Here is a 19,154-nt window from a genome sequence, read left to right as displayed (position 1 = left end):
AGTGTAGTAGCATTTCTCCTACATATGAACCTTTCTTGTCAAGTCCAGTTCAACCTCGATAGTACACAAAATGAATGTTGCCATTCTGTGTTAATGCAGCCCAGTGCCTTTGTTCAGGATTTGCATACCATGCAAAATAAAGGTTGTGTCACCATATTTTCCTCAATGTGATGAATTACCGCGGATATATATATATATATATATATATATATGGTCACTTGATAGTCAAATTAGTTGTGCATAGTAATGCAGCAAAATTGGTATTTCTAGATATTGTCGAATGCTTGACATCACCGTGTGGCAAACAAGCTGACTGCGCCAACACTGTTGGCTCTTACATGTGCGTTTGCAAGGATGGATATATCAAACAGGACAAATCTGGAAAGACATGCATCGGTATATAATTTGACATAGTAAAATTTCTTGGTGACTAATGCTGACTCTATATTTTTCAAGATATTGATGAATGCAGTGATGAAGTAATGAGCCCGTGTATGAACAATTCTAAATGCGTCAATAATATCGGAAGTTATATTTGCCTGTGCATTGACGGGTTTGAGATGTCGGAAAAGAAAGATGGATGCATTGGTAACATTATATTTTAAGATTACATAAATGACTGTACCAATATCTATATGCCTCTGGTGTATAGTAATTCTGAAGCATGCTTTATAACTGTTTGCACAACCATTTGGTCTGCATTAATCACTACTGCAAACACTGCAGATTTTACAACCTAATTTAAAAATAATCCAAAGCTACTGTGTCCAAGGTCACTGTTTTCTTAAAAGACCTCAACTAGTCATTTTGAAAACCCACCTCTTTGATTTGTCGACACCGGGTAAATGTATGGAAACTGAATGTATGATTGGTTCAATCTGGTTGCATCACTACACATTTCTGTGGATGTCATATGAAAACTCAGCCAGCTCTAAGATACATTGCAACTTTATTCGCAACAGTTCGCATATAATATTTGGATCGAATTCACTACCTTTGTGTCGCACTGAATGTGTTTAGAAACATTTAATCCAAGTCATGTGTTCAATCCAGATATAAACGAATGCGAAAGAGCAACAGACGATTGCGAACGCAATACAAAGTGTGTCAATAACAATGGCTCATTTACTTGCCAATGCAAAGAGGGATACACAGGCGAAAAAGATCAGTGCTCTGGTGATTTCAAATATTTGATTCTGCCTGGCTCGTTAGATTTTTGATAATAATTGTTTTGGATATGATGCGACATGGTAGCGTATAAATGAAACCCATGCTTAAAAATGCTTCTATTATACTACAATTTATCAATTTGAAAAAGTTTCAGCACTAATTTTGTGTGCCCTTTGACATTGTCAGACATCGACGAGTGTGATATCAAAGATGCTTGTGGGGCAAATGAAAAATGCACGAACTCTGCAGGCAGCTTTACCTGTACCTGCATAGAAGGATTCGTTGATGAGGATGATTCTTGTACCGGTAAATATTACATTACGTTTTTAAATTGTGTTTTGTAATGTATCAACATCTTGCTGTAACAGCATTATCATTTGGGAATCAGGTGTCTGTAATTGTACGAGTATCTTTAGGTTAGTCCATGAGTTCAATGTTTGCTTATCAATAGTTCTGGTAATTTACTCTTCAAGGGAAATATAGCGACCTTTGGGCATATGGAGGGAAAACAAATGCTGTATGGCCTTGTCAGGGATGTAGTGACTCTGCTGTAAATCTTTGTTGTTACCCTGGTATATTATTCATTCTACTCCATGCTGTGGGACTGACCTATCTAAGAACGTTGCAACAGATATATGGATTACATGAAGTCATTAGTGCAAGGGGTATTATATATTGTACATATAGCAATACTGGTGGCTGGATACAATGCTCTACAGACTGTGGTGATGAATGATGTAAATAAATTGATCTTGGAACGTTTACCAACTATCTTTCTGCAAAATGCGACAAATGAAGCATCCTATTATCTTTTTATCACAAATTTTTATCGATTGGTTTGCTTATTTACAGATGTCGATGAATGTCTGGACAATCCGTGTCCCGTGAATTCCAGATGCAACAACACAGAGGGAAGTTATACTTGCTCTTGTAATAATGGATACAAACTGGAAGGGGAAATTTGCAAAAGTAATGCTTACAATTCCATATGTTGGTTTCGTGAAGCAATATTATGGATATCTTTCAGATGTAAACGAGTGCAATAGGCCTGAGTCTTGTGCCAAAGATTTTGTGTGCGAAGACACACCTGGTAGTTTTTTCTGCAAGTGCAAAGAGGGTTATCAACAGAGTGATGATTCTGTTTGTGAAGGTTTGTATTGTGATTGTTTCATTCTCTACAATGGATATTGTATAACACAAAATATAGCTTCAATGAAGCTTTCCAATATGAATGATGGCGTAGAATTATACCTGGATACATGTGGAATATTGTATCTTTCCCATTGTATTCCCATTGTAACAATATCGTGTAGTTCAGATAGATTCATTCAGTTACAGCAATGCAATGAAAAATTGTGAATTAGAAATATTGATCCATTTTGCGATCTCAGAATAACATGTTTTGCGACAAGGACTCTTTTCTGAACCAATAGACTTTTAGTGGCCTTCAATGTTGCTTGAAAAAAGCGACATTTTTATAAAAGTGGAAATGCTCTTAAATGAAAAGAAACTGAATAATCGAATATTAGACTTGGCACGACATGAATGAAAAGTTAGAATGGATCGTCTGAAATGACCTCTGCTCAGGTTTTAAGGTGTATCCGAAATATGTCATTAATTTCCAGCACTGGAAATTTGAAAATATGAATAGTTTATCCTGGATTTGCAGATATTGATGAATGCACTACTGGTACACACGATTGCACAAGTAACGCTATATGCAACAACACGGATGCATCATTTATGTGCTCCTGCTTACCTGGATTCGCCGGTGATGCAAAGGTTGAATGCAAAGGTATTTTGTTAGCTTGCATCAGGAACCAATTAAATAATCGCACTATTTCCATTTGCAACCTTTGTATCTAGATGTAAACGAATGTGAAAGTGATGATACTAACGATTGTGATGACAAGGCTGAATGTGTCAACACTCCAGGCAGTTACAAATGTGCCTGCAAGGAAGGCTATGATGGAGATGGGAAAACATGCACAGGTAGATTTCGTTAGGACGAAACACTACATCCTTTGGTTTACCCAGCTGATGTGATTCACTTACATAAAATCATTAGAAGAGCTTCTTGGAAGTACACAACTTCAATATACAATTGTATATTATATTCCAATAGAAATGAACCCAAATGATTGCCCATGACGCTTGTCGGTCAAAATTTTTCAGGTTCATTTCAATATGAATATATTATTCAAAATCATTAGAGCTATGTTGAAAGCTGTTTATCCTACAATTCATTGTTCTATCTGCTTTCTATCAGATATCAATGAATGCAAGACACGCACCCATAATTGCAAAGCTAACGCGAAATGCAAAAATCTGCCAGGAACATCCTCGTGTATTTGTCACAATGGCTATACTGGTGATCCTCTGCAAGGATGTACAGGTTGGTAAATAGTACATATTACAATGTCAATCATACTTGTGTAATGTTGGGGTTAATGTTTCTCATATAGCTCTTCAAAGGTTATTTCGTGATATGTTGTAGGCAGTTCAATATGTCTTCCTTTAGAAATTGATTGGTTTTAAGCGTTTTCAAGTAAGTTCTGCTTTGTACAGAGTACAAAGTAAAGTATGACTTTGCTACTAAGCTGCAATGGTTTTAACTCAGATATTTTGCTATATTGTATTTTTCAGATATTGACGAGTGCCAAGATCAAATCTGCCACAATCTCGCTGAATGTTATAATAAACCACCTGGCAAATACACCTGCGAATGTGGACACGGGTACTCTGGTGACGGGATCAACTCCTGTATTGGTGAGGGACTGCCGTTTTATCTTGAAATGGTTAAGTATGTAAACTGATGCTGCAAATAGACATGATGCAGATGCCCCAGAAATATCAACTCAACACTGGCACGCCATAACTTGAAACTTGTACATTGTGAAGAAAATTTGCATAGATTTGTTAACTTGGCTATATGCCCAATTTGATGTATTTATTGAGGATGTTTTCGGAAGAAAGACCAACCCATGTAGCTTGGATATCTCCAATAGCCTTGTTGCACCTGTTTTTTAATGTCGAAGATTTGGGTGAGTTGATCTAGTAAGATAGGTTTTAAATGGATGTCAAGAATTTCATAACATCGCATATCTACTGTTGACTCTTGAAAGTAAATTTATATCTTCTGTATACATAATGCAATGCCAGAGCCATCAACATACATGTTGAAACATAATAAAATTATCTCAAGAACAGTCTCGTAGCAACTGAACATTGATAGTTACAAAATGAAATAGAATATGGCTATGAATTCATGTGATGCTTTATTTGTAAAGATTACTTTCAACCAACTTTTGAAATGCTACACCAGGGGTTCTCAACTTCCCTCGTATAACGGGCCGCATTTTCACACTAAAAGACGCTGCGGGCCGCAGAACCTTATCACCGTGTATTTGTGGGCTACTATTAAATTAAGGCCTATTTATCAGTCTTATTCGGGCATTTAGGACATTTGTGTGCATTTTAAAGCATTAATGGAGAGCGTTCGTAAGTTTGCAGTTGCTGTTTTTTTGTGAGAATATCGATCTTCAAGTGGCGCAAGTAAATCCTTTCATGGAGCGTACATTCCATTCGTTACCATGTCGGTATGGTATATGCACCCTTCAAACCCTTCCACTACCAGAGAACCGAACTCACTGTTTCGCTGCGTGAGCGAGCAAGTATAAAATTACGGTGACTTTTTCGTTACTGAGCTCTCAGTGATATGAGAAGAATTGAGACGTTAGGGGTCATTTCTGAGCAAATCAATCAACTCTTCTCATTTCCTTCCATGGCTGGAGCCCTATACACCAATAGTTACAGACGTCAGCTTTGTCAAATTGATGTCCTGGTCCCCTTCCCACGTTTGCCCCATCAGCATTTCCTCTGGAAAGATGCCCAATGCCCATGCTCACTCTGATAAAAACACCTGGATAATTAGCTATGCAATGTGTGTGGACTGTGTGCATCGATGGATAGGTCCAATGCTAGGCTAAAGTAGTCTACGTGGCGACGTGTTACAGAACATGCGATAAAAAATCGACTGAGATCGCTGTTACTCGATCTTCTGGTGACTGTTGCATCAGACAACTGTAGCTTCGAAATTTGTCAGGTGATGTAGGACTTGCTGCTAAGTTCCGGAAACAGCGAATATTCGCACAGTACGTTAAAGTTTTATTGAAGCCATATCTTGTCTAGCAGATTCTTGGGTTTAGCGATATTCCAAGCAATTTTGAACAATGCGTTTGTCACGTCGTCGGCAAGTTAAAAATGATTCGAAATATGGATTGCTGGGCTTGAAACCAAGCTAGCAACGTTTGATATGTATAACTCCAGATGAAACTATCGTGCTATCATTTCAAGCTTCTAGGCTTTGTTACAACAACTGTTCTTCGACAAATGTGACACATTGGTCTTCCATAACAATACGGGGCCAGTAGTGATTATATTGAAAGATGTCGCGGGCCGCAAAAGAATCGTCTGCGGGCCGCATGCGGCCCGCGGGCCGCGGGTTGAGAACCCCTGTGCTACACCCTTGGTAATGTAACTTTAATTCATCCTTCCCTTTAGACATTGATGAATGCATGGAAGACACAGATGAATGTGTCACATTTGCGGCATGCACTAATAACGATGGTGGATATGAATGCTCTTGTGAAAAAGGCTTCACTGGAAATGGTTTCGAAGAATGCAAAGACATCGACGAATGCGTAGACGGGAGTCATAAATGTGACAAAAATGCAAAATGCTCAAACACTGTCGGTGATTACAGCTGTGCTTGTAATACCGGATTTGAGGGAGACGGGTACAACTGTAAAGGTAACGTAATCTACTGAAACATCACATTGGATGTCATAATCAAATGTTTCATATAACAGAAATTGATGAATGCACCCTGCCTGATAATCCTTGTGTAGAAAATGCTGTGTGCAGTAATTTGAAAGGAGGATATGCGTGCGACTGCGCTATGGGTTACACTGGAGATGGAAAGCTTGATTGTACAGGTACGTTTGAATCAACAAGCCCATTCGGAATATCTTAGACTTAGGCATTCAGAGCAACAGTAAAATTCTGCAGATTGGACTTTCTAATACAAATCTATTTAGAATCACACACGATTCCAAGTGCAGATTTGTCAGTAGTTTTTACAGACAGCATTAAATCGTAGGGATTTCCAGATGCATAACAAGCTATTATTTCTTGATTCTTAGATATCGACGAATGTGAAGATTCACCTTGTCACAAAAATGCAGTGTGCACAAACACTGCTGGAAGTTTTCAATGCACTTGTGATGTCGGCTACTCGGGAGATGGTACTAACTTATGTTCAGGTATGTCTCGAATCATCTCAGCTGTCGCTGCGTCACATTTTTTATGAAACGTTTGTTTCCACAGATATTAATGAATGTGCAATTGAGAGTTTCACCTGCACGAACAATACTGAGTGCAAAAATGCTCCTGGATCATACAAATGTGACTGCGTGGAAGGATATCAGGACAAAAATGGGGAATGCGAAGGTCTAGTGATTTTCATATCTACATTACCTTCCTCTAATTTTGTATTGAAAGTGTACCATTACAGTGTGAGATTTATCCCGATATTAGTATTTCAGATAATAGCTTCAACGTAGCATTACATCCGATATATTTTTTTTTTGGGGGGGGGAGGTTAAATAGAACTTTTATTCCAAACATGGTTATCTCCACCCACAAAAGTTGTTCTGGCTCTTTGAGTAATTATCATCTTACTATCATCGGTATTATGAATACTTGACAAAGCACAGAATCCAGAGGTGACACTTCCGGTGGTGGTAATACCAAATCAAGTCATATCATGATCCCCCGTGAAGCAATAAAGCCCGTCTAGCCCGGCAAAAATATGAATGTGATATAGAAATCTTTTCCTTTGTAAAATATTGATTTAGTTATCCTGTTGTAGACATACTAAATACCTTAAGAAGTGATTGGTTTGAATCTGGCAAAGACATTCAATCTGTGGTTGTATTTCGAGACAAAATTGTTACAAAAATCAAAATACAGGTATGGCTGATGCATTCGCTTTCTCAGCGTTGAACCACTTTGTGTGATTCAAACAGCAATTATGTCTTTCACAGATATCGATGAATGTGAAGACAAGAATGAAGGAGTCTGCGCTTTGGATGCTAAATGTAACAACAATCCAGGTTCCTTCGATTGCCAGTGCAAACGAGGATATAAAGGAGATGGGAAATCACTTTGTGAAGGTATGTAAATTCACTAGACACAGCTCCTGTCGTCAACTCAATCACTCATTTTTGTGTAAGATGTCAACGAATGCATGGAAGAAAGTGATTTTGTATTACCGGACAATGCGGTCTGCGTCAATACTCGTGGCAGTGCAATATTTGAATGTGTGGCTGGGTATAAAAAGGATGACACAGATCTTGAATGTGACGGTAAGTAACAAGGGTTGAATTGGAAAATTACTTTGTATATGTTGGACTGAATAATCCAAATTGTCTTTTCCAATCACATAAATAACATCTATGGAACTGTAATCTTGTATTTTGCATTTTTGTCTTTTTATCTGAGATAGGCAAATATCTTTATTGTTTCAATGGGCAAATATAATTTTCTTGAAATGCTACAAATATCCTTTCTACAATCAGTATCTAGCTGGTATGTGCTTACTCGGCTTTATGTTTTCACAAATGTGATCTCTAATGTCTGATCTTCATTCAGATATCGACGAATGTCTCGAGAATCCTTGCGCCCAAAATGCGGTTTGCAACAACACAGAAGGTAGTTACCTTTGCACTTGTGAGAAAGGATTTACTGGCGATGGGAAACAAGTTTGCTCTGATGTCAATGAATGCGTAACGGGCGACGATGAATGCGTTGAAAACACAGAGTGTTCTAACACAAATGGCGATCACAGATGCATATGCTCTGACGGATTTGAAGGAGATGGCAAAAAGCAATGCAACGGTATTAAGTTAAAACATGCATATATTTACGAGTTTGCACATATCATTCCACACATTGTCTGTATACAGTAATTTTGCTTCTGGTGGTAAAAAACTTCATTATTGCTGCAGACAATACGTTCATATTTCGAATTCAGTTAGTTAAAAGTTGAGAGTGGGGTAAATTTGGCAATCTGAATATGCTGTTCATCGCTTGTATATCACTACAATACACTGATGAAATTTAATTTGAATTCGAAGTGATATTTGATTACTTTTTGAAACTTTCTTACGGATGATGCATTCGTTTTTGTGATTTCCTATACATTTCAATTTCTTTTTTATGCAGATGTCGATGAATGCACCAAAGGCACTGATTCTTGCGAAGAAAACGCACAATGTGAGAACACTGTCGGGAGTCACAACTGCATTTGTAACAAGGGTTACGAAATGTCACGCGATAACACTTGTATTGACGTCAACGAATGTGAGACTGGCAATAATGATTGTCAAGATAAAAATGCTACTTGCAAAAATACTGATGGTGGATTTGTTTGCAATTGCAAACCTGGTTATGACAGGAACACAACTGATATATGCGAAGGTAATATATAAAAGAATTGTGTTTCATTGGCGTGCTAAAGCAGACTAGTTGATGTGTTTATGACATCGTACATTGAGCAGACATTGTTTTTCTTGGTTGCAAGGGTTCACAAAATATTGATTATCATCGATGATTTAATTTATAATATTTTAATCTGTATAGTACAAAGTTGTAACCGGTGCTTGTAATAATGATTCATTCTTGCAAATGTATTGGATACTGCTTCTAAGATGTATAAATGAGTATATTAGTATTGTATATGTTGTTGAATCACAGCGTGAATTTCATTTCTACTGTGTACAGACATTGTCGAGTGTGACAAAGAGATGGCGAAATGCGTTGAAAATTCAGAATGCAGTAACACTATCGGATCTTATGTATGTACATGTGCGGTCGGTTACAAAGGCGAGGGTCGGACATTCTGTGATGGTATACAGTCACACTTACTGTGTACGAAATTCTAGAAACCTTACAGCTGCTTCATTGCAGATATTGATGAGTGTCAAACTAACGAGGACAACTGTACAGAAAATGAAAAATGTGTCAATGAAGTCGGAGGTCATTTGTGCCTTTGTAAGGATGGGTTCAAGCGTACCGAATTGCAGATATGTGAAGGTTGTTTCATGCTAGACTTTTTATCACAAATGTATATTTTCACACTATAACTGTACACTTGATAGACGTTGATGAATGTGTGGAAGGACTTGACTCGTGTGATATTGCTGCAGTTTGTAATAACACAGTGGGGAGTTATCAATGCAAGTGTCTAAATGGATATCGTGGAAATGGACATACTTGTGATGGTAGGGAAGATTACATTTTACTTACACGTGATTTTATGAGTGATTTCCAGCTTATGTGCTATGTCATAGATACATTTCGTATTATGGTGTGCAGTTTTTTCCAATGCCGTTTTAATTTTCACTTCTTGAAACATCTAGATTTGGTGAAATTGTTAATTATGTTGACGATTCTCATATTTCTACTCAAAAAGATGTATTGACATTTCTTTATGCCATACAACCTAAAGTATCAAGATGATTTATTCATTCTCCAGACATCAATGAGTGTGTTGAGAAGAAAGATGTTTGCGGAGAAAACGCCATCTGTATAAATGCAGATGGGTCTCACACCTGTCAATGCAAAGAGGGATACACGGGAAATCCAGATACTGGTTGCGATGGTAAATTTATGCTATAATGTGCACCATGTATCATATCAAGATAATATCTCATAACACTGATATATTCACTTATTCTATGCATTATCTAACTGTTTATAATTTCAAGACATCAACGAATGCGCATTGGGAACAAGTAACTGCGACCCGAATGCAGATTGTAAAAACACTGACGGTGGTTTCACGTGTAAATGCAAAGATGGCTTCGAAGAGAACGACTTGTGTCAATGCATTGGTATGTAGCTATCCACGAAGATTCCGAAAATAAGACTGACTAAGCTTGCAATTAATACTCAGATATCGACGAATGCAAGACAGGAAATTTTGAATGCGATCCCAATGCGCGGTGCGTTAATACAGTCGGAAGTTTTCGGTGCAATTGTGTCGATGGGTATCTCAAAGTGAACGCCAAATGTATCGGTATGTTCATCTGCCATTTGTATTGCGTTAACACCACTAGTGAATTTCGATTCTGACAAGATGACGATGAATGCTCGAGCAACACGCACCAGTGTAAACCAAACTCGGATTGCATCAACATAGATGGAAATTACCAATGTGTATGCAAATCTGGATACACAGGAGATGGTATGGTGGCTTGCAATGGTAGGAACAAATCATTTATATAGAAAATAACTGAGAATAAATTGATTCTTTGTGAAATATAAAGAAATCGATGAATGTGCACTGGACTTGCATGACTGCGATGAAAATGCGATGTGTAAAAATACAAAGCAAAGTTTCCTTTGTGAATGTATCGAAGGATTCAAAGGAGATGGAAAGACCTGTGTTGGTGAGTTACTACCAGCCTGTACAGTTGAATTTTTTCGTGATAATCAGACATATACCTTAATGCTAGGGTGCACTGATTCCATTTATAAAACACTGAGATTAAGTTATCCTTAACGAAATTAGTACCCTGCCACTGATAACCTGATCAATATTCTCTTTCAACTGGAGTGACTCAATTTTTTTGAATTTATCTGGACTGGAAAAAGCATATATACTAAATTTTCTTAATGTTTGTGGTGTAATCAATAAACACGCCCTAGCTTGCTTTGTGTTTTATTAATATTGATTTAATAATAATTTCATATGGAATATTTTAATTGTTTTTGGTTTTGAAAACTGCACATAGGGTCAGCTCCGTAACCAGTCTTTTTTATAATTGGCTTGTATGTAAGTCTAATCTATTGTTGATATGCTACTAAACTGAAAATTTTTGTTCAATTTGTATAGAAATGTGAATTGATATGGATGATTTATGTTATTATGTGTACAGATATCGACGAATGTGGATTCATCAACGATTGTAAGGCAAATTCAATCTGTAAGAATGTTCACGGCGGATATACATGCGTGTGCAAAGATGGCTTTACAGGCGACGGAAAATCATCTTGCAATGGTATGTAAATGATATTATCATTGTCAGTGGTGACTCCTAATACACATTATTGTGTTCCACAGATATCAACGAATGTGAAATAGCTCATCCGTGTGACAAGAACGCACATTGTAATAACACAGAAGGAAGTTTTCTGTGCAGTTGCAATGACGGGTACGAAGGCGGCGGAAAGAAAGACTGTTTTGGATCAGGAATTGCATCGTGCCTTGGTACGTGACTAATTGACTATATTAAAAAACATTTCAAACTTCTATTTTTACATCTTTTACAGATGTCAACGAATGCTTGTTGTCCGAGGATATATGCATTGAAAATGCAGAATGCCGTAACTTACCTGGTTCGCACTTGTGTGAATGTAAACAAGGATTTTTTGGCAATCCTGCAGTGGAGTGCAAAGGTATGATACTATATTTCGTGCCTTGGTGAAGCTCTAATTCAATACCTCCAATAATAGATTTGGATGAATGTTCTCTTGGACTGGATGCATGCTTGGATGAAGATGAATGTGTCAATACAGAAGGGAGTTATCAATGCAGTTGCAAAGATGGATATTCATCCGCTATAGGAGCCTCTTGCGGAGGTACTCTCTGTCTCTAATGAAAGAAATGTGACAGGATTTTACAACAAATTCACATTCCAGATACCGATGAGTGCGCTCTTGGTATTGACGAGTGCTCAAACTCCAGCACATGCTTCAATACACCTGGCGGTTACGAGTGTGTGTGTAAAGATGGTTATGTACAGACAGGACCAAATAACTGTCTAGGTAAGTGTGTCACAAGCGTTTTGGTGCACAAACGATTCGTTTGTGATAACATACGCCTTTTCTAGACATCTGTTATACTAACCGAACTCGAATGCTTTTGTATATCAATATTACCGCTCAGTTAACCTATCTCTCACAGAGACTGCTCAGTAACATAGGCAGTTAGACATCATGACCGAGAAATCTCGATTTCGTAGATATCGACGAATGCAACAATGGTGCTGCCGACTGTGACAGCAATTCTCGTTGTGAGAATAGCAATGGAGGATACGACTGTATTTGCATCTCTGGCTACCAAGGAAATGGAAAGACCTGCGATGACGTTGATGAATGCACTATGGAAGAAATGCCGTGTGCGCAAGATGCACAGTGTTCCAACACTCGTGGCAGCTACAATTGTGAATGCAGGGATGGATACAGAGGCGATGGCTTCAAATCTTGCCAAGGTACCGATTTATATGAATGAAGTGGGTTTTCACAAGTTATTTCTATTGTCTGTGAGCTGATATATGACAGAGATGGATATTCATTATGTAGGCTGCTTCTAATTTTTTGACTCCCTAAATAGGTTTTCTCTGTGTTCACAATTTTCTCCAATGGTTTTCATCGGACTATTTTTGCTTTCACATTGCCTGTAATTGAAGCAGAATACTTCTGAAAGGATGCATATCACTTATGTAAAAGCTGTGAACTACTTTTCAAAGTCTTAGACTTTCTCAAAGCTCTTTTTTACACGAAATACCTTTAAAACATTGAAACATTGTCATGCCTGTATCCTGATTACAGCCGACTGATACCTTATAACAGATTTTTGGCAACATACCAGTATTTTTTGGTGATATCAACATGTAACATATTTTAAGTAAAACTTGTAATAAGTCGAAGTAATTTTGAAAATATATCTCATATCAACCCCACTTATTCCCCATAAAACTGCAACGTAGTGAATAAAACTGGCATTACAATACCAAAAGGCCTATACCATAATACACAGAAGTTAGGAAAACAACTTTCCTGCATTCTCACCAACGGTTCATGGCTACAGAGTGATCCACATCCTCATTTTAGTAGCCGAGTATCAATTTGCCATACTTGAGCATTGAATATTAGACAAATCTAATGATCAAAGAGCACAGCCAGAGCTGTCAGATACTGATATTACTATGAAAGCGGATATTGTCTACATCTTGATCAGGCTCTAGTCTCAAGCGTTATTTGTATACTGTAGTAATTTTGAGTGTTATACAATGAGTGTATGCTCTCTCTGGATTCAGAAATTCTATATTAATGAATATATTTTATTTCAATAGACAACAACGAATGCCTAAACAATCCCTGCCATGATAAGGCAATTTGCACAAACACCAAGGGAAGCTTCAATTGCGAATGTAAAGACGGCTTAAGTGGAGACGGTGTTGATTACTGCCTAGGTATGATTGCTAATTGATGTTATGATCACCAATTTTACATTGCTATTGGCGTATTCCAGTTGATAGCAATTGTGACAATGGCAGTGATGATTGTGATGAAAATGCCAAATGTAAAGACATACCCGAGGGATACGAATGTATTTGCATCAAAGGATATATAAAAGATGAAAACACCGGAAATTGTATTGGTACGTTATTTTGAATCAATCATCCATGAAACTGACGGATTGCCATTAACTTCTGTTATATGTTAAGATGTCAATGAATGCCAAAATGAGGATGACCCGTGTCTGGAAAATGCAAATTGCTTGAATAGTGTTGGATCATTCACATGTCAGTGTAATACTGGATATTCTGGCGACGGCATAGCCCAATGCAAAGGTGTGCATTTTAATATGATCGTGTATTCCTTAAAATGTGTCATTGCAGTTTTTGGATATGTTACTTTAATTTGTTTGTATTAGGGAATATCGATAGAACTGATTGTATTAAATCACACCGTCTTCCAGATATAAATGAGTGTCTGGACGATATCTGCGTGGACAACACTACTTGTGAAAATGTCGATGGCAGCTACAAGTGCAACGTCAATCCAGGATTTGAAGAAGTTAGCTCTGGAATCTATCAGGGTTGGTATTGTGATGAAACGATTACATTTGCTTTGTATGATGTTGGTTTTCATAATTCTATCATTTTCACAGTATCGTGGAATTATCAATCCCTATATTTTAATTCAATGCCAATTTTACAAATATTTATATATCACAAGAACTATGTTTTTTACTATTTTTCGTATGTGCTTATTCACTGTTTCCCCCAAGGAGCTATTGAATATCACAATTTCAAATATGTGAATATATACATTATTTTTATATATCCAGATAGATGTAGTGTCTTCTAAGGCTGCCCAAAATGACTTCAAATAGTTGTAGAGAGGGAGATGCAAATTGCAGGAGAAGTTGTTCTGGTCAATGCGAACTGGGTTGGGTGTTATATTCTGTATTGTAGCCCCTAAAATCATTCAAGATTGTAAGATCCATGGAAATTGGGTACCAATGGATGACTAATAGCATGACAAATAAGTATAACTTTAAAAAGTTTTACCTGGATTTTGATAAAATCGCCGTAGCTCCTGAGCATTGCGTTGGTGTCATTTGCAAAATTGATCCATCAACGCCTGTCTTACTACTCCATCAAACCCAAAATATTTTGAGTTAGCAGTCTAATATCGAATAGGGAAAGTGCTATATGTCAAAGTACCAAAACCCCTTGGGTAATAAACACAAATAAAGGACAATCATTTTGGACATTCAGAGAAAATATAACTGATGTTCTCTCGACCAGCTCCAGTAAAATATCATTTGAACCATGCAGCAACATGTTCCCATATATGGAAAAACAAAATTTGTACTTCAGATATTGACGAATGCAAAAACAAAACTGATGATTGTGAAAATTTTAACGCTAAATGCCAGAACATAGATGGAGGATACAATTGTGTGTGTGCGCCGGGCTTCAAAAAATCACCGAACGGACAATGTATTGGTATGCTAATGATGGTTACTACTTGGTATCGATATTACAATGAACTGGTGATTTAGATGTGGATGAATGTAAAACGGACAGCAATGATTGCGTTGAGAATGCGGAGTGCAATAACATAGTCGGTTCCTTCATATGTATGTGCATAGAAGGATTTACTGGCGAAGGAAATAAAGCTTGCAACGGTGAGATTTCATGCATACTTCCATCCGTGCATTCTCAATATATTGTATGTCACTGCAGACGTTAACGAATGCAAAACTGGGACGAGCACTTGCGACACCAATTCCAAATGTGTCAATACTGAGGGCAGTTACAATTGCACTTGCATGGAGGGATATGCTGAAAATAATGGTAAATGTGTCGATGTGAATGAATGTGATGGCGATAATAGCTGCGTCGAAGAGTCCACTTGTAAGAACACTGCCGGCAGTTACTTTTGTGAATGCAAAAATGGATACGTCGGGAAAGGCATGAAAAAATGCAATGGTAGGTGTGATAAGATGTCCACAAGGCCTACCTATAATTATTTTTGATTAATTTTGTAGATGTTGATGAATGCAAGCAGAAGACGGATGAATGTTCCTCATATGGAGAATGCGTCAATACGCACGGGTCTTACATTTGCAAGTGTAACCCTGGGTTCGAAGGAGATGGCATATCATGCGTTGGTTAGAATCTTCTAGATGGTTTCGATAACTTAGTTATTAGACGCTTTAGTATGCTCTATGCAGAAAAATTTTACCACAAAATACCATTGTGTGCTAAAGTAATCTTATATATACAGTATGTATAGGTATATATATATGTAGTAATAGCAACAGTCAATTTAAAATTGGCGGTGAAAAAAAATTATAATAGCGATATGTAAAAATGACGGATACACTATGTCATCAAATTGCCCCGAAACGGATATGGGCTTGTCATAAGGTGAAAGTAAAATAGTGCGAAGCTTTCTCGGACTGACATAAATATAAGATTGTTGTCGAGTCAAACATTTGTCAAATACAATGTTGCCAAACAGTTACTTTCAAGCAAATGACATTTCCATCAATCACAAATCTTAACAAAAATTTCATCGCCAAACCCTACAGCTGTGTTTAAGATCTTTTCAATGTAATGCTCAATTGTGTCGATAATAATTAGACTTCGTCATACTTCATTGTTTTATTTTCTGTGTAATATGCACTGGTACTGATACTGCTGCCCGTGCTACAATATATGTGGTATCTCCAGAGATTGCTTTCACCTCCATTGAGATTTTAGCACGATTCCTCTGTTCCAAACAAACGCTTTTATATGAGTCAAATGTGTGCCATGACTGACATTTTTCATTTCAAATGTCTGTTCTCTTTTTGAAAGTGGAATTCTATGTGCTTTTACAGATACAAATGAATGTTCCAACAAGACCAATCAATGTTTGGAGAATTCATCTTGCGGCAACACTGTTGGCAGCTATGTTTGTGCATGTGACGATGGTTATTTCGGTGATGGATTTATAGGATGCAACGGTATTTACCTTTGTAGTAAATAACATGAACAGTTGTTGCTTGTGGACTGGGAAGTTCTCTGAGAGAGTCATATTATGCCTATCATATCTAGATAGATATAAATGATAAAAAATATATTTGTTTTTTTGTGTCTCAGATGTCAATGAGTGCGACACAAAAGAGGATGAATGTCACAAGGAAGCCATTTGCAACAACATTCCGGGGTCATATCAATGCAGGTGCAAACCTGGTTTTACTGGTAACGGAAAATCTTGTGAAGGTCAGTAATGTAACTTCAAATAGTTTCGTTGCTGAGAGATATTATATTGTGGGCGTTTTCAAAGACATCAATGAATGCAATGGAGTTAATGACTGCGTCGAAAATTCCAATTGCATGAACACACCGGGTAGTTATAGTTGCACCTGCCTGCCAGGATTTGAAGGCAAAGCAGACACGGAATGTAAAGGTACCAAATATGACGGATGTTTTTAATTGATGAGAAATTATACTTGACTTTTCACTTCAGACATTGACGAATGTTTGCAATACACCGATGACTGCAGTGACTTCGCGAATTGCAGCAACACCGATGGCAGTTATCAATGTAATTGTAACAGTGGATTCCAAGGCGATGGCAAGACATGCAAAGGTATGCTACCTTAATGATGCAGTGTTAATGAATATTTGGAGGGGTGTGAAACCATCGGTAGAGATAGCGTACTAGTGACGATAAGCGCCCACCGCTCAGGCGGCCCGGGTTCGATTCCGCGTCGGAGGCTTTTCTAGGCTCCTCTTACCCCGACAAAAAGCCCAGAAAAAGACGAGATGAAACAGCGCACCCACAATGAATTGGAAGAGCAAGAAAGAGCCGCAGAATGAATACTAACATCTAAAAAGGAACTGTGACATCGGGCACTAGGCCGAGGTGGATGCCAGTTTAAGAGACTCCAACCGCAACTGGTCGTTTGGCATCCTCCTATCTCTTCATTACATCGCATTGTACATTGTTAGTGTTTGAAAATGAAAATATAATCTAGCGATTATTGATTACTGTTATTGATCATGTTTCCAAAGGTTTAGGGTAAAAGGCGTCTTTGACCCTGTTCTTGCTATCACAAAACTCTCATGTCAAACACTTCTTTCGTGTAAACTAGAGATTATCTGGAAGAAATGCATTTTACATGTAGGGACAGTTAATTGGAATATTCAAACACTAGCAATAATGATTTTGTATCGAGCGAATTTTGAGCTGTAATTGGAATATTGTTTCCTCAAGATTCAACATCTTTCTTCCGGATAACTTCTTCATCCATTCAGAATTTATTTTCCAACACTTTTTCCACACCATCAACCTACATTGCAGACATCAATGAGTGTCTTGCTGGTATGCATACGTGCGTTGAAAACGCTGTCTGTATGAACAAACCGGGAACGTACGCGTGCAAATGTAAGGAAGAATACATTGGAGATGGAAAGATATCGTGTGATGAAAGTATGCAATCGGATCGGTCCAAAGTATAACAATGTGTATTATTATTATTTATTTTTCAGCCTCACCTGTTGTATCGTCAATCGAAAATTTGAAAGGTTTGAATTCGGAATATTTCTATTTTACCTTAAATAACAAGTATATGATGTACCAATGCTAGCATTTCTACTATAAATTTTCATGATTTCCGAATTGTAGTATCAATTTCTTTTTCGTTTTCCGCAGACGAATGTATGTTGGATGAAGATGATTGTCATGAAAATGCTACCTGTATTGACAGTGCAAGTAGTTATTCATGTGTATGCTACAATGGATATCAAGGAGATGGGAAGCAATGTAGAGGTGAATTCCTGTGTTCTACCTTCGGGAAGTGCTCTCTGCTTCTTCTTGATTTTTTTTAATGCTAATGATATACAATAATTCGATTTTTAATATATGTGCAGTAGTTCAATCGATTTTCTCCAAATTCAAGTCCTCACTCTTTTAACTGTAGTTTAAATTCAACTTTACTTGGATTCCACACCTACTCTAAGCATTTCCCTACTATTATGTAAATTAATATTGATGAATTATCTATGGTTTATATGTATTCTAAGTATCAAATGAAACGATGAAATACATCTTCATAACGGTTTTAGATGTTGATGAATGCGCAACCGGATTGCCATGTGATCGCTACTCTACATGTGCCAATACCGAGGGAAGCTACAATTGCCAATGCAAAAACGGATTTGTGTTGAATAATGGCAAGTGCGAAGGTGTGTACTGTGTAGCTTTCATATCTTCAATATTGCTTCAAAATGTTACATTCTCGGAGGTCAAACCCCCCTTAATATTATCTTGCCAGTAATAAAAGTTCGTAAATCATTATCATTATTACTGAAATTTGAATTTCTCTGATCATTATTCTGACTACGAGTATTCAATTCTAGTACATTCTTCAATCCCTCAATTTACAGATATCAATGAATGTGAAAAAGAGAAGAACAATTGTGCTGAGAATGCTCAGTGCAAAAATACCATCGGCAGCTACGCTTGTTCATGTGAAGAAGGCTTTGAGGGAATCGGTACTGATAATTGCACTGGTGAGTATTTAATCAAATTGGGTGATGACCGTGTATAAGGGGAATTCATTCTTT

The 19,154-nt window shown here is 37.4% G+C and overlaps 1 protein-coding gene across 1 annotated transcript in view; it reads left to right on the top strand.

The window, feature by feature from the left end:
- Nucleotides 1-19,154, top strand: part of LOC145450013 (uncharacterized) — a 120,511-nt gene that overhangs the window by 76,431 nt on the left and 24,926 nt on the right. Inside the window, exons 121-169 of the mRNA XM_080328466.1 lie at nt 271-396; nt 457-588; nt 1,054-1,176; nt 1,357-1,476; nt 2,023-2,139; nt 2,198-2,320; nt 2,840-2,965; nt 3,037-3,162; nt 3,440-3,565; nt 3,817-3,939; nt 5,734-5,982; nt 6,042-6,167; nt 6,375-6,494; nt 6,559-6,681; nt 7,278-7,406; nt 7,467-7,598; nt 7,885-8,130; nt 8,458-8,712; nt 9,016-9,141; nt 9,202-9,327; nt 9,393-9,515; nt 9,770-9,895; nt 10,002-10,127; nt 10,190-10,312; nt 10,373-10,498; nt 10,563-10,685; nt 11,175-11,297; nt 11,360-11,506; nt 11,569-11,694; nt 11,752-11,877; nt 11,938-12,063; nt 12,261-12,509; nt 13,374-13,493; nt 13,553-13,681; nt 13,749-13,874; nt 14,003-14,122; nt 14,910-15,038; nt 15,095-15,220; nt 15,279-15,524; nt 15,584-15,706; nt 16,421-16,546; nt 16,683-16,805; nt 16,870-16,992; nt 17,053-17,175; nt 17,890-18,018; nt 18,078-18,113; nt 18,241-18,357; nt 18,654-18,773; nt 18,975-19,100. Coding sequence (XP_080184592.1) covers nt 271-396; nt 457-588; nt 1,054-1,176; nt 1,357-1,476; nt 2,023-2,139; nt 2,198-2,320; nt 2,840-2,965; nt 3,037-3,162; nt 3,440-3,565; nt 3,817-3,939; nt 5,734-5,982; nt 6,042-6,167; nt 6,375-6,494; nt 6,559-6,681; nt 7,278-7,406; nt 7,467-7,598; nt 7,885-8,130; nt 8,458-8,712; nt 9,016-9,141; nt 9,202-9,327; nt 9,393-9,515; nt 9,770-9,895; nt 10,002-10,127; nt 10,190-10,312; nt 10,373-10,498; nt 10,563-10,685; nt 11,175-11,297; nt 11,360-11,506; nt 11,569-11,694; nt 11,752-11,877; nt 11,938-12,063; nt 12,261-12,509; nt 13,374-13,493; nt 13,553-13,681; nt 13,749-13,874; nt 14,003-14,122; nt 14,910-15,038; nt 15,095-15,220; nt 15,279-15,524; nt 15,584-15,706; nt 16,421-16,546; nt 16,683-16,805; nt 16,870-16,992; nt 17,053-17,175; nt 17,890-18,018; nt 18,078-18,113; nt 18,241-18,357; nt 18,654-18,773; nt 18,975-19,100 — 6,660 coding nt within the window. The remainder of the gene's footprint in view (nt 1-270; nt 397-456; nt 589-1,053; nt 1,177-1,356; nt 1,477-2,022; nt 2,140-2,197; nt 2,321-2,839; nt 2,966-3,036; nt 3,163-3,439; nt 3,566-3,816; nt 3,940-5,733; nt 5,983-6,041; nt 6,168-6,374; nt 6,495-6,558; nt 6,682-7,277; nt 7,407-7,466; nt 7,599-7,884; nt 8,131-8,457; nt 8,713-9,015; nt 9,142-9,201; nt 9,328-9,392; nt 9,516-9,769; nt 9,896-10,001; nt 10,128-10,189; nt 10,313-10,372; nt 10,499-10,562; nt 10,686-11,174; nt 11,298-11,359; nt 11,507-11,568; nt 11,695-11,751; nt 11,878-11,937; nt 12,064-12,260; nt 12,510-13,373; nt 13,494-13,552; nt 13,682-13,748; nt 13,875-14,002; nt 14,123-14,909; nt 15,039-15,094; nt 15,221-15,278; nt 15,525-15,583; nt 15,707-16,420; nt 16,547-16,682; nt 16,806-16,869; nt 16,993-17,052; nt 17,176-17,889; nt 18,019-18,077; nt 18,114-18,240; nt 18,358-18,653; nt 18,774-18,974; nt 19,101-19,154) is intronic.

Source organism: Botryllus schlosseri, chromosome 11 (assembly GCF_051294905.1).
Source record: "Botryllus schlosseri isolate E-star chromosome 11, Bs_hap1, whole genome shotgun sequence".
Classification (NCBI taxonomy): Eukaryota; Metazoa; Chordata; class Ascidiacea; order Stolidobranchia; family Styelidae; genus Botryllus; species Botryllus schlosseri.
The sequence above is the reverse complement of the archived record's forward strand: the minus strand, read 5'-3'. Positions and strand labels throughout refer to the sequence as shown.